Source organism: Pimephales promelas, chromosome 23, assembly GCF_988280905.1.
Source record: "Pimephales promelas chromosome 23, fPimPro1.hap1.1, whole genome shotgun sequence".
Taxonomy (NCBI): Eukaryota; Metazoa; Chordata; class Actinopteri; order Cypriniformes; family Leuciscidae; genus Pimephales; species Pimephales promelas.
The window spans coordinates 10693895-10709164 of record NC_142791.1 but is presented as its reverse complement, the minus strand read 5'-3'; the positions used below and the strand labels follow the sequence as shown (position 1 = coordinate 10709164).

General features: G+C 37.4%; 1 protein-coding gene across 3 annotated transcripts in view; it reads left to right on the top strand.

Annotated features, from left to right (window-relative positions):
- lrrtm4l1 (leucine rich repeat transmembrane neuronal 4 like 1) overlaps window positions 1-15270 on the top strand; it is an 88891-nt gene that overhangs the window by 65823 nt on the left and 7798 nt on the right. For all 3 annotated transcript variants that reach the window (XM_089126269.1, XM_089126268.1, XM_039675348.2), the window contains one exon: window positions 270-1912. In XM_089126269.1, the coding sequence (XP_088982395.1) occupies window positions 353-1912 (1560 nt within the window). In that variant the 5' untranslated portion in view covers window positions 270-352. The remainder of the gene's footprint in view (window positions 1-269; window positions 1913-15270) is intronic.

Genomic DNA, 15270 nt, shown 5'->3' with positions numbered 1-15270 from the left:
GATTTCACAGAGAGCAAGTCATGTAGCGTGAACCGCACAGTTCAGCCCGAGGTTTTGAAATCATGTAGTGTGAACTAGGCTTGAAACAGCAAATTGTTGCATGTTAAATAAAACCACCACCTTTCATTAATTACAATTACCATTACCATTCCTATAAATGACAGTATTATATATAATTTTATGAGTGTTGATAACTGAATATTTAGTTAAATAAAATTGGTCTTATTGTTAACAATCATAAGTTGATGTTGTGCTGTTTCCCTCTTCAGGTTCTGCTGCTTGTGACAAGAGATTAGCTGGCCTCCTCCTCCTCCAAGCCTCCTCCCTGCTGCTGTTCAGTTCTGGGGAGAGGATGTGCCCCTATAGCTGTCGTTGCGAGGGAAAAATTGTCCATTGTGAGTCAGCTGGCTTCCAGGATGTCCCCGAAAATATTTCAATTAGTTGCCAAGGTCTATCCCTACGGTACAATGACCTGCACACAATGCTCCCCTACCAGTTTGCTCATCTTAACCAGCTACTGTGGCTGTACCTGGACCACAATCAAATCACATTTGTGGATAGCCGTGCTTTTCAGGGGGTGCGGCGATTGAAGGAGTTGATCTTGAGCTCCAATAGGATTTCACAGCTCCATAATGTAACTTTTCACGGAGTACCTAACCTTCGCAGTCTTGATCTCTCCTACAACAAGTTGCAGGAGCTGCAACCAGGCCAGTTTTATGGTCTTCGAAAACTGCAGAATCTGCACTTACGCTCCAATGGGCTTACGGCAATCCCTATCCGGGCCTTTCTGGAGTGCAGAAGCTTGGAGTTTCTTGACTTGGGCTATAATCGGCTTCGAGTTCTCACTCGCACTGCATTCCTGGGTTTGTCTCGACTTATGGAACTCCACCTGGAGCATAATCAGTTTTCAAGAATAAACTTCTTTCTCTTTCCTCGCCTTGCTAACCTACGTGCCCTGTACCTACAGTGGAATCGTATTCGAGCTATCAACCAAGGCCTTCCGTGGAGCTGGTATACCTTGCAGAAGCTTGATATCTCTGGCAATGAGATACAGGTACTAGATCCTGTAGTATTTCAATGCCTTCCCAACCTTCAGGTTCTCAACTTAGAGTCTAACAAACTGCCCAATGTGTCTCAGGAAGTTGTGGCTGCCTGGATCTCCCTAACAACCATTAGCCTTGCAGGCAACATGTGGGATTGCGGGCCAGGCATTTGTCCTCTTGTTGTCTGGCTCAAGAATTTCAGAGGCACCAAGGACACTAGTATAATCTGCAGCAGTCCCAAGCACCTTCAAGGGGAGAAGGTCATTGAGGCTTCAAAGAACTTCATTGACTGTGATGACTATGAAATTACTGCTCAATCACCTTTGTATCTGCAGACCTTTGATCCATATTTTGACCTTAACCCTGAACCAACTGAACCGACAATGGCTCCTACAACACCGTCTCCACCCCTGCCTTCACCTGCCTCTGAGGCGCCCGTTCCTCCTCCCCACCTTCGACCGGCTCAACGCCCCACCTTTCCCAGCCATGCAAATATAGATCCCAGAGATTCCCGTCAATGGACACCCTCATCTCCTGACAGCTTATTAGTGACACCAGCTCCTGAGCAAGACGTGTCATTTCACAAAGTGGTAATGGGTGGGGTAGCACTGTTCCTTTCAGTGTCTCTTGTCCTGTCAGTAATTTATGTCTCCTGGAGACGTTACCCAGGTGCCTCCCGGCTATTGCAGCAGAGTTCAGTGGGCCGAAAGCGGAGGAAAAAGAGTCAGGAGCCGGAGCAGAACCTGAGCTCCCAGCTCCAGGAATATTACATGAGCTACAACCCTGCAGCCACCCCAGAAGCCTTGGAGGTGCTGGGTAATGGGACTGGCACCTGCACCTGCACCATATCCGGCTCCCGGGAATGTGAGGTATGACATGTGAAAGCAGCCTAAAATCAAATCAGATCAAAACAAATGAACAACTCAGGAAATAGAGGTAAATTCTTCATTGAGCATGCAGAAAACATTCACCAGAGCAAGGGTAAGCACCTTTGACTCCGTGGGTCCTTTAAAATGTCTCATACAAGAGATTGTCTTATTTAGTCTACTTTCCTTGACTCCACTTTTTAAACTGGTGTATGAATTGTCTTGGGATGCACCAAATGGACATTTTTGGTTGATACAAAAATTATTTGTATTTTGAAGCTGATAAACAGTATTGGCTGATTTTAGATAACAGTTGGCAGTTTTTCTGATTGATTGCAACACTCCCTTTAAAATTCCAGATCTCTAGATGCTTAAATTGTCAAACATTATATTAAATATATCTGAATTTTTTACTTATCAGACTGATAATGATAGCATTAAAGTTATATTTATTAGTTGATACCAAAATTACTGCAGATATGTTTTGCATTCCTTATGTGTCTGTACAAGGTAGACCATAAACCAGGAGTCAATGGTTCCTTTACCTAAACTTCCCTGCACTGCCCCATCTCACACATCTGCATCTTGATTTTGGCCTCATTAGCTATTTCACTTGTGAAAGGCTTATTCATTTGTGTTTGTCTTCATGATTATGATTAGTATGATTTGTGTTTGAAACACATACTGTATATACACTTGAGATGTTTAAGGGGTTTCCATGATTTTTCAAACAGTCAAAATCATGCCTGTTGAAGTGGGAATGGGTTTACATCATTTAGCTTATGAGAATACACCAATTACTTGACCCCTCCTTCACTCTCTGATGTCATGTTTAAAAGCACCTATCTCTTTACCTGTAGAAATCTGTAATTGTTTCTTATGTAGCTCTTTTAGAAGATTTTAAAGGCTGCATTTTTAAATTTCATCTACCACACAATGGCCGTGGAGACATGAATGTGATAATTTTAATCATTCTGGCATGGCATCATTGCAGCTAGGGAAATACTATAAAGTTTTTGCCAGTGTTCAGAACCGTCTTAAGTGTGAAGTGAAGTGAAGTGAAGATGTGGTTTTTAACAGTCATGCAAAATCCTATGATGCAGCTCTGCTTCAGTTCAGCCAGGAATAGTCAGTAAAAACGGATGTGCTCTAGGCATAGCTGATAAAAAAAAAGGGTTATTTAGACTTAAGAGAAACTGTATATTTCAAGAAACCAAAATACTCAACTGGAAGTAATGTACTTGTTCAAATTAGCTAATGGAGGTAACCAAACATCACTGAATACGAAAAGCTATTAAACTCTGTAAATGTTTAGTTTTAGCAATGAAATCACTGAGTTGAATTAATGAGACAATGAACATAGGGAATAGGACAAACAATGAGACGTGCTATACAATACAATACCAGACAATTCAAGTTTCATTTAACTGATCCATCAGATTTTCTGTTTAAGTTTTAGTCTGTTATTTTAAAGATGATGTATACGCGTTATGTATAAAACACCATCTTGGTGTGCGAGTGGTTACATGACAGATTAGTCAAAGCACATTATCTCTTGAAGATACATCTTGTGCTGGATGGTGAGAAAGTAATATTTAACTTTATTGAACCCACAAAGGAAATTCAGGTATTGCAGCAGCTAGACTTCTTTATAAACATATTCAGCCGAGAGAAAGTCGCACACCTTTCTGAGAGACTGGACAGCATTTCCTTCTTCTACCACCTGCAAGGGTTGGGGTTTGTTCTTGAACTGTACCTTTCTTGATTAAGCTAATGCCCTGTGGCACCTCCTGTCTAGGTGCTGCAACCCTTTCTTATACAAGCAGTGTGTATTTGCTGCCCACTCTTGTTTATTGACCGAGTGGACCCCAGGTAGGCCTAAACCACCCCACTGTCTTTGCCATTCATAGTAACAGGGCTGAATGGAGTTGTTTTCCTTCCAAAGTCTCCTTACTAGTTTACAAGAAGGTTTTGAATAGAAGTGACCACTATGGAGCTATTCACATTGGATGCAAACATTCGCAAGCTGAGAAGTTAATTTTCTTTGGAAAGGGTGTTTTTTTTTTTTCTCGTCCTGCAATGAAGCGCATCTACTATTAAGATGTCCGGAGCCACTGCAGGTACATATACCAGAGTAAAACCGGTGGTTGTCAAATTTTCTTCATATTTTCACATTCACACTTTTGTGGGGCCCTATCTTGCACCCAGCGCAATTGACTTTGTACCCTGACGCATGTATCATTCCCATTTTGCACCCGCACAAAGCGGACTTTTCCCTACACAGACGCAAGTTGGTGGGTAGGTTGGCACAAAAAGGAGGCATGTTTTTGCGTGCAAACAATCCCTGGTGCTATTTTGCGGTTCCAGTAAACAATTGTTCCAATGACCAGAAAAAAAAAATAGTCTAAAGTCAGTGGCGCGTTGTGCGTACATTCAGATGCTATTTTAAGCGTGCATGCTTGGCAGGGATATAGTATTCAGTATAAGTACATGTAACATCTAAAATATATGAATATTTAATAAATATTCAACCTGCAATATATGCAAATCTTTATACCACATATTAACACAGACTAATGGGTAATCTATTAAAAGACACCTTTATTATTATTATTTTTTAAATCACTAAACCCAATTTGAGGTACAGCTAAAACCACAAAATGCCTTGCATATGGTCAGACAAAGGAAATGCGATTGACTACATTTATTAACAGTGCAACGTTTTTAAAGAGTGCCATTGAACAGAAAATAAAGGAATTTCAATAACCAATGTCTATTTTAAACGTTCAGCAGTGTTGTTATGAAATATAAATAAAATATCTATAAGCAAAATGCACAAATAATAAGGAATACATAAATGATATACAAACTTTCAAGGACCTTTTGGAACTGTGGAAAAGCATATACGTTTCAATAAAACTTATTTGTGTAATGCAGTTGTTGTAATTATTTGAAAATTATTAAAGATATTTTAGTTGAGCTAAATAGCTATGCCATGCATGTCCACATGGTTGTTTATTTGGAAAGTATAATATGTAAAATCATATATAGCCTATGTATGCTGTATATGTGTGTAGGCTATGTATGTATATATTTGTGTATGTATATATATATATATATATATATATGGGGATATATTGCCTAATATATCACATGGTATTTTCCAATATACTGCAATATATATTTTTTGTTTTGTATAGGATAAAAAGAACATAGATTAGAGTAAAGTGTGTGGAATGCAACAGTTTAAAATACCGGTATCACTTACCGTACCTTTCAGTTGTCTCTGTAGAAACATTTTTAATGTTTCTTTTTGTATTTGGTACTACACCAGTTTCTACCGATGTTTAATAATACAAGAGCAGGCATCCATTCTGCTTATGCAAGCACAGTGTTGCTGTGCCTGGCTCAGAACTTTTCATTTCAGCCCATAGACAGTGGAGGCCGTCCCTGTGGGTGCTGGTAAGACGCACTGATCATGAGCAGGAAGCAGGTATCACAGTGTTCTCTAGCTTTTGGTCTGTAATGGAATCTGCAGTGGTGAGGAAAAAGAATGAAAGACCAGGCAGCTCTTTGGACTTGAATGAGCTTATTCATCTGCTCGTTTCCCACAGGATGCATTAGTAAGATTCTTACATGTTGGGTCTTAACTAGCAATACATGAGAATAAAATCACAGTGCGGCTGGGGAGCATGCTTCAAATATCTATGGAATATGTAATGCAATGCACAATCTGCCATTCATTAGGATCCTCATTAGAGCGACTGATTATAGCCATTTTGAGAATATACCCATGTCCACTCAACGTAACAGTATTGTTTTTTTCAAAAGTTTTTGGAAATTATTATAAAATATAGGCTACAGTGTTATTATACCTCCAGTTCGCTGTCAAATGTTTTTTTTTTTTGTACATAGCCTATATATATACATTTTCATTATATCAGCAGAATACCTCAACTGACCAGTTATAATCAAGCCTTTCAGAGCGTGTTAAACTACGTGGACAATTCTTAATAAATGTTGTCAAAAGTGCTTTATGTAGGCACCATTTGCTAAAAGTTCTCAGTGCTTTAGAACCCACTGTATTTATATCTATTGTGTGCTTAAATTCAGTCCTTGGCAGGCTGTCAACCCAATACCATGCAAGGACAGAGACATTTTTCTCGCTCAAACTCCTGGAGTGCTTAATAGATTCTGCCAGACTTTAACACACGAACAAAAGATGCAGCTAAGTCAGTATAAGTGAGCACGGGCTTACAAAAACATACGGCCCTGACGTGAAAAATGGGCATTTCTGATAAACAGAAATTTCTGAATGTCTTTAACACTAGAAGACCCACTGTAGTAAAATTGCAACTCTTGTTTTGAGTTTTTTTCAACCACTTTGGCTCAATTCTCAATTTAGATTTTTTCCCCCCAAAAAATAATATAAGTTCAGATCTCTGAACAGTTAGTTTCTCATTCACGAATGATTTGATTTCTTATTGATTTAAGCAAATTGCATATGTTTTGGCATGTGTGCAAAAGAGTAAGTACAATTGTGTACAGTTGCAATAACTAAATGCATAACTAAACATTTCTCATTGTGTGAGCCTTCACATGCTAAACAATCCATATATACCTATGACATGGAATGGTTGTCGTAGGCTATATAGTGTTTGCCCTGCAAAATCACTACCATTTTTGAACATGGAGAAACGTCACAACAAGCATATTACAAACTTACGACCTGACAACCTGATGGCAACACCTGGAACTCAGTTTGAGGTGGATGAATAATAACCTGGGCGTTCTTGAAAACATATGAAAAATGTTATAAGGACAAGTCTGATCAATACCAATGATCTTACCTTTACAAGGCTATTTAGCCTGTTTTTGTTAGTCAAACTTAAAATACCATACCATGCCGCAATTGTACAAAAGGACAGATTCAATAAATTGTTTATATAACAGTATCATCATAAAAGGATGATCATTTTAGACTAGATCATTTTAGATATTTTAATTTCCTCAAAAATACAACTTGGAACTTTTACAAACAGTCAAACAGGGTTGGAAGCTCAACTTATTGTCAATCACCACAAGTTTTTGTTAGTGTCAACAATTATCTACGAACCTTTCATTGTTGTCATCAAACTCCTATAATCAGTCACCATGTCCTTTATTTCATTAACATTGAGCTGAAGAGAAAACTGATCACACCACAACACAAAGTCCTCCACGACAGGACCATGCTTCAGATTCTATTCGAGGAGGAGACTCACAATAATGGAGTCATCTGCATATTTTATAATTTAACTGTTCTCATACCTACTCCGACAATCATTGGTGTACATAAGAGGTCAAAGACCGGAGCCTTGAGGTGAACCAGTGGAACAATACTGAATGTCTGAACATCAAGTCAAATCAATCTTTTTTTTCAATATAGGGCCCAGTTCCCCGATAACGCTCACACTTAGCACGCTAAGAAGACTCGAGATATATATCTTACCAAAGTTGTTTATGTTCCTTAGTGTATTCCCTGAAGTGTCCTTTAAGTTAGGAAGCTTCTTAACACACTGCGTCTTACGTTCGACGTTACAAAGGCGCTGTACCAAGTTGAAGATGGTGAATTAGTTGGCATCGATTGCTCAGATCGATTTTCCACTTCACGCGAAGGTGCATTGCGGCGTTAAGAAAGACAACATGTTCTATGCAATTGAAACATTCCTCAAATTATTTCAGTAACATTTATTTTAACATAGTTTAAGTTATCAGTAAAACGTAGACTATTAATTACATTATCAAATTATCAGTAATATGTTCACAGGATATATTGTTGTAACGGGTAGACGAAACAAGTATCCCTCGCTAATCATCCACCCTCTTTATCCCGTTGTGCCACTTGTGCCGTTTCTTGACATGGGTTTAATGACTTCTAAAAACTTTACAATCAGAATTGATTGGCAAGCAGCTACAGTTACTTCTGTTTAATGCGGTATTGATTGCCATTGGTTAAAGGCTTAAGGCCTTAAAGCAAAATTCTGCCGCGTTATGGGCAGAATTTGCACACAGGACGTGGAATGCGTTCAATGGCTTGCGCCGCATGAAGACGTTTTGTTGCTGCTTCCACCAAAGCGCAAGAGCAGCGGTGCACACCATTGACGTCCTCGCACGCAATCTGTGGTCAGCGTTCAAAACAGTTCAACTTTTGCAGCTGCGCTCTGTGACGATTCAGTGCAGTCTCATCCCAAGACGTCATACAACTGACGCTTTTGACCATACGTCAACATCTGCCATTTTAGGGTACCTTTTAACGTTGTTAGATGACTCTATTACCCCTTTTCCACCAAAAAAAGAACTGGTTGGGAACTGGTGCTGGTTCAAAGTTGGTTCGGAGTTTCAACTTGCGAACCGCTTCAGAACCTATTTGTTTTTCCACTGACTAGAGTGCCCAGGGAACGACGTCGTTACGTCACTGTGTACGTCGCCATACGTCTAGAAACGCTTGCAAATACAACATTACTTTCGGATTATCTCTAACTCGTATACCAAGAAAGCTTTAAAAACAATTGAAATATGTAAGTCTTTTAATCTTTTCGTTTGATATGTAATTTTGTCTTTTAAGTTACTTGTGTCTTTTTTTCTTTCCATTTATTTGTTCTGTATTGTGACTTTTCTTCTTTGCTTATAATGTCTTCAATAAAAAAAATTACAAAAATAGAAACGCTTGCGTTAACTTCAAGCATAGCAATTACAAAGGTGGACTCCATCGTGTTTCTGCAAATGTTTCCAGTTCAGTTGCTTTGGAACCAGTTCCCCTGGCCGAGAACCGGTTCTTTGGCTGTCGAAACACAAAGAACTGGTTCGCGCGCAGGCACCGGCTCCGAACCGGCTCTCAAAATGCTTTGGTGGAAAAGGGGCTTGTGTAATCCTAACCCTAACCCAGACCTAAACCTACCCTAACTAACTTACGGTAAAGGTAAAGCGTCAGTTGGATGACGCCCCAGGATCGTCATCTAACTGACGTTAAAGGGTACCCTAAAATGGCGGATGTTGACGTATGGTCAAAAGCGTCGGTTAGTTGACGTCTTGGGATGAGACTGTGTTAGACGATTACCAGCGTGGGCAATAGAAACGAGACATCCAAACAAGCACGGAAATCAAAATGGATGAACTGCAAGTACTGTGTGTCGAAATTTCCTGAGCTGTACAATACAAGTTTGAGGTTGTATAGGGACAAAGAACTAACGTTATTATACTGACGTATAGATCTCCTGCTTAAAGTTTTTGAAAACTCCTCCTACTTTGCTCTGGCATAGCGCAGCACAAATCACATTGTATCTGAAGAGCAATGCTGAACACAGCGGCCAGCGCCGCGCATTTCGCGTCCTGTGTGAAAGGCCCATTAGCCTGGCAAGCGCAGGTCTGAGAAGGTCCAGCAGCTCCATAATGAGTTGTCTTGGGAGGTGAATTTGTTTAATATATAGACACGTTTGGCAAAAAAGTCAAAAGGGCTTCAGTTTTGCAAAATGAAAAAATTCGCTCTCAATGTTCAGTCCTCAAATAAATCAAGCTTCTGTGGAGATTAATAGTCGATTGGACTTTTTTTTATAGTACTTGAGACTATAAAAGCAAGTGATGAATGAGTAAAATAGTTAAGTTCAAAGGTAACACGATAAGTAAAACAAGTCTTTCAAACGTTTGCATGTTTTTCCTTTTACCCTTAAACAGACTGCCAAGCATGTCAATGGTATCTCTTTAAAATAAATACAAAACTAGGCCATGAGGTGGTCAGGGGAAAGACATTTGTAGAACGTGTTAAACATATTAAGCCAAAATTAATATTCTCTTTTCTCTTTTTAGTTTACCAAGCATGAACGTCTTAACTCAAATCATCTTATTTGCATGTTGTAAATGACTCTAGGCTTTTACTGTGGGTCTTTCATTTTATTAAAAGCCCCAGCTGGAACCATGTTCAGTCCTCAGGCAAAGACAAAAGGAAAGCCTGATTTTGGTAGAGATTTAAAAATAAATGTGCAGTTGCGATTTTATATAGAGAGAAAGATCTACTGCAGTGGTAAAACAAACAACAAAAGGAATACATTGTCAAGCTGCTTTCACTTTGGGAATTTTGGAAAATGTAAACACTTGTTTAGGACATTAACATTTTTATTTGACTACACAGATGGATGATCATGATGCCTCATCATGCTGATCTAATGTGCATTTTATTTTTGTTGAAATAGTGCAGCTTTAGTGTTTAGCCTGTACAAAAAAAAGTTCTTAAGTTATAAGATAGATACGTTTTTTTTTTAATCTTCTGTTTCTACATCTCTTTGCAAAATTTCATTTGGGTAGGTCAATGTAATCTTATGATGGTGGTAGAACACTAGGACTTTTGATAGAGATGATAGATCAAAACATCAAAAGTCCTAGTGTTCTTGTTCTACCACCATCATAAGATTTCATTAATCATGATGGTGGTAGAACACTAGAACTTTTGATATTTTGGTTTTCGATCTGTTCATCTATCAGTCAAAAGAGGAGATCTTTACCAAAGAGCTTCAATGAGCATGCAAGGATAGAATACAGAGAAATAAAGGATCTGTAGTCTCTGAGGACTTTGGTTTACTACATTTTAGATTGTCTTGAATGATTGTTCTACCATGTAAGAGCCTTAGAAGTCTTTATCTCTAGAGTCTGAGTCAAGTCTCATGTAATTTCCTCTCTGACTTTAAAGAAAAAGAACAACAATTCATATAAAATCCTGTTTACAAAGTAATTGTATAGACAAATTATATGATGTTTGTAATAAAGGTCCCAATATGTAATGTATAATGTACATCTATAGGCTGTTTATTATGTTATAGTCCTTTACAATGTACAAAACAATTGACCAACAATAAAAACACTTTCATTTTTTATTTTATTTTTTCATTTTCAATACAGTCGCTAAGACAAACCACCGGTGGTGGTTTGTTACACAGCGTTGCTACTGACGACAGTCATTGTCAGACCTCAGAATGTTTCCAGCTGTTTAAAGTCGATAGAAAATTGTATGCATGCTGATTGCAATACATTAAAATGTGTGAAAAACTGCATGCATTAACACACGCAAAGGAACCATGCAGCTACTAATGTGACTAACCTTTGTGGATGCGATGTCTAATAAAATGTGATGTTGACGTTTCAGCATTTTTAATTATTTAATTATTCATTTATATTTTCTTTGCTTCTAGCCAATGTGACACTAAAACAGTCAGTAACTCGAGTGCACAGTATTCATCTCTGCTTCATAGGTCCTTTTTTTCTTTTGTACAGTACAAATCAGCTGATGCGTACAGTGTAAAAAAAGAATGTCCTACTTTAAATATTTAAGTTCCATCAAGTTAAGTTTAAGTCTTTTCAACTTAAATTACATTAAAATGACTTTAAAAAATGAGTTGAGTCTTGAATAACTTTCTTGAATAAAATTCTTTTTGTTGAAAAAAACTTATTTTGATGAGTTAACAATAAGTTGTCATTACTTATTGATCATATAATTTTTTACAGTCTTTCTCACAGCAAGTATTCAGTTTTTCCATACAAATCAAAACATTTGAACTGTGACTTTCCATGTCCAATAGTCCATATTCCATATTATATATATAAAATGTAATATACTGTATATACATTATTCAAAGTATAGCTCCATATTTTGTTTACGAATTTCATTCAACGAAACAAAATAATAAATAGCCTTTTATGGAATTTATACTTAATTCTTTATTTCATTTTGTTTTTATATATGAGGTCATATTTTAAGAGGTCTCTTTCAGCAACTTTCGCAAATCTTTGTGTCACAGGGACACTGAGACTAGAGACTTTTATTATTGTTACACTGGACTAAGAACACACTATATACACTTTTTATAAAAACATAACACTTATTTGTTTTGCACAATATTATAACAACAGTTAACACCAGATAAAGTATGTGGGTGTCAGTGATTGTGTACTCTTTGAGTGTTGTTCCTGTCCACACCCTGTACTTTTTCTTTAGTTAAATATTTTCTGAGTCATTCATTTTGTTATGTTGATTCGTGTCGTGCATTAAGAATTCAGACAAGACCGGTTGCCGGGTTAAATATTTATTGTGTTCGAACATTCACTTACATCAAATAAATTGTCATACTTACGTGCTGGAATATTTTCACATTGCAAACAGAAGAAACCTGGTCACAGTAACTGCCACCATTTTAAAGTAACTATTTCCCGCCAATAGAGTGCCGCAGTGATGACGTCACTTTGTAGGACAACTCTGAAGCTAGCGGCGCATGGGTTCCCTCGGTCGAAAAGCAATGCATTTTCCCCATAGACTTTTGAAAAAACGCAAAAAAATAAGATCTGTGTTTAACAAAGAGTTGTGACCCTTACACGTTATGTCTATCGAGATAATCTTTACAAGTTAATTCACAATTTATACATTTTGAAGCCTATATAAAGATTTTAAAAAAACTCAAGCAGACACAATAAAGTTTAAAAAACCACAAGCAGGTTATAACTGTGTTCTGTGTCATAGATCAAAACGTGAAAATATTTAGAGGTTTTGTTCACCACAGACCTTATGTCAGGCGATTTAGCAAAAACCCATTCAAAAATCCCATAGACTTTAGAGTGAGGGAACCGGTAGTGCTAAAATGCTAACTCACTTCCATGTTTTGGCCTACAGACGTCGTAACTTCGGCACTCTATAGAAGGCATAGTTAATTGGTCTTATGTCTGAGGGGGAGATTGGTGTTTGTTGGATTCTTTGATAACTATTGAATTTGGTTTGTTTTGTTTCAAATGTTTGTATTTTTTTTTTTTTGTATATATTTTTTATTGTTACAGTTATGTCTTTGTTATATTTATTTTTATTTATTTATTTATTTTTTTATTAAATTTCGTTATTACTTTCAATTACTTAATGGTTTAGTCCAAGTGGGAGGGGCTTATACTATTTAAGGGGGCCTCTCAGTGCTGTAAGGAAGCTCGTAGAGTGAGTTTGTTGGGAGTTGCTTGAATGTGTGATTTTTGGGTCAAATTTCTGACATAGCCAAAAGTTTGTTTGTGCATTTAACTTTGAACAGTTTATTTTATTTTTAATTTTATACTTTTTTGGATTTTCAATGTAAATATATTTGTTTTTCACTTTTTTAGAATAAACACTGAACTTTTGACTTAATCAGCACATCATCTCATTTTTTTTTTTTTTTTTTTTTTTTACGCCTCCATCGGCCGGTACATTCAGAGCAGTGGTGCTGCACAACCCTGTCTCTGTTACACTTTGAATTATTGAAGGCTGATGAGCAGTGCACAGAATTTGATGTATATATATATATTTATTTATTTATTTATTTATTTATTATTTTTTTGCCTGCGGGCACACAAATGCCTGTTTCACATATGGAGCCTGCAGTCCTCTGAAATGAAACAATCCACATTCTCTCTCTCCACCTCTTTTTCATATTGTGCCACAAGGGATAGAAGTTTTTTTTTTGTTTTTTTTCAGCTCTTCTCACTCCGAATATGATTTGAACAACGTTGAAATGACTAATGGGAAATAATCCAGTCTTTCCATGGCTCTATGACATTCGTCTTTTGGAGTTCATTATAGAAATGTGTGTTTGTGTGAGTCATTTACTGTGCAGTAGTGTAATTGGATTTTTTACTGGTTTCATGTTGGTCTAAAGGGTCAACATTTGAAAAGTCATGGTATGACCTCAAGTATGCAAGCCTTTTATGCGATTTTATACATGCAGCTACAATATTGCTCTTGATTTGATTTTCAATCATTCTAGATCAAGATGAAGTGCTGTAATATCATTTCAAAAAAGGAGCCAAAGAAAGACATTAATTTTATCGTCACTGATTGTTCAGAGACATTATAATACTCTCCCCTATATTTAACACACTAAATTGCAGGATGTTATGGCTATGTATCATTCATTTTGCACCCGCGCAAAGCGGGCTTTTCCCTCCACAGTCGCACGTCGGTGAACAAGGGAATGAACTTGCATTGAACTTGCCGCAAAAAAGAGGCGTGTTTCGGCGCAAACTTTCCAATTCAGAAAACAATTCCGCCACTGACCAGAAAAAAAACTATAGTCTTAAGTCAGTGGCGCGTTGCGCGTTGTTCATAAGGCTATTTTACGTGCGCATTCTTGGCAATAATGTAACTGGTGCATAATGCGCATACACTTTGATTCTCTCATCAACACAGATGCAGCAGTTTTTATTTGTGCAAATCATACATTATAACAAGGAAAATATTAACACATGGGGGAAATCATTGTGGTGTCCATGAAGATGTAAAAAAATGTAGGTCTAAATATATCTTACACATTTGCCCAAATGTTTCAGGCTAATTATAGTGATGATGGATCAGACCTCTCCAGTAGCACCTCATTCCAGTACACGAGATCCAGATCTGAGGGGTGGAGTTGGGTAGGTTTAGGGGTGGGTTTAGGGACCAGGGGGTGGAGCTGGGTAGGTTTATGGGTGGGTTTAGGGATCAGGGGGTGAAGCTGGGTAGGTTTAGGGGTGACATCTGACAAATTAGTTTGTCCGTCAAGAACGAGGAAAAAAAATCTCCCATCCCTATACAGCGTCACTTCATTACCATTGTTAGTGAACTATGTACAGTTGTTATTATAATAACTCTCTACTGAATTTCAATATTGTATTTCTCAAGATTAGGAAACAAAGATTAGCAATATCTGTCTTGTGGTGAATAATGTGCCCAGACGCTCAGATGTGGCTCAAAAGTAATGAGCTCAATAATGCAAAAATAAATAAACCCAGCCTGGGGGTTTCAGACAGACCGTGGTGTCCTTGGATCAGAGAGAGTTGAGGGAGAAATGCCCCTTCTGATGTGATTTGTCAGTGAGTCCAAGGGGATTAACAATGAACTTTATTGTATAAGACTTAGACTCAGTGATCTACTGATGATATATTGACAGTATTTGTGTTTGTGGTCATACATTAAGCAGCAATGTGATTATCGTGATGATGTTAATTCGGATTTTATTTAGACTTTAAGTTTTCTGAGTGTTTATTAGTTTCATAATTCTTCCTGAATTAAATGGTGTAACATTGGTCCATTTCCATGAATCAGTTCAAATGAATCAAATGAAATCAGCTCTCAGATGATTCATTTAATGAATCAAAAATGTTGATGGAAGTCCTCATCAGTGTTGTTCTAGCTAAAACAAAAACTATTAAAAGTATTTTTTTTTTTGTAATTTTTAAATTAAGTTCAGTTGTAATATTGAAATACTAATGAAATACTAGATTAAAAACGTAAACTTTAAAAGTGAAAATGAGAAATGATGCAAGGCAATCACAGTGAGTTACGA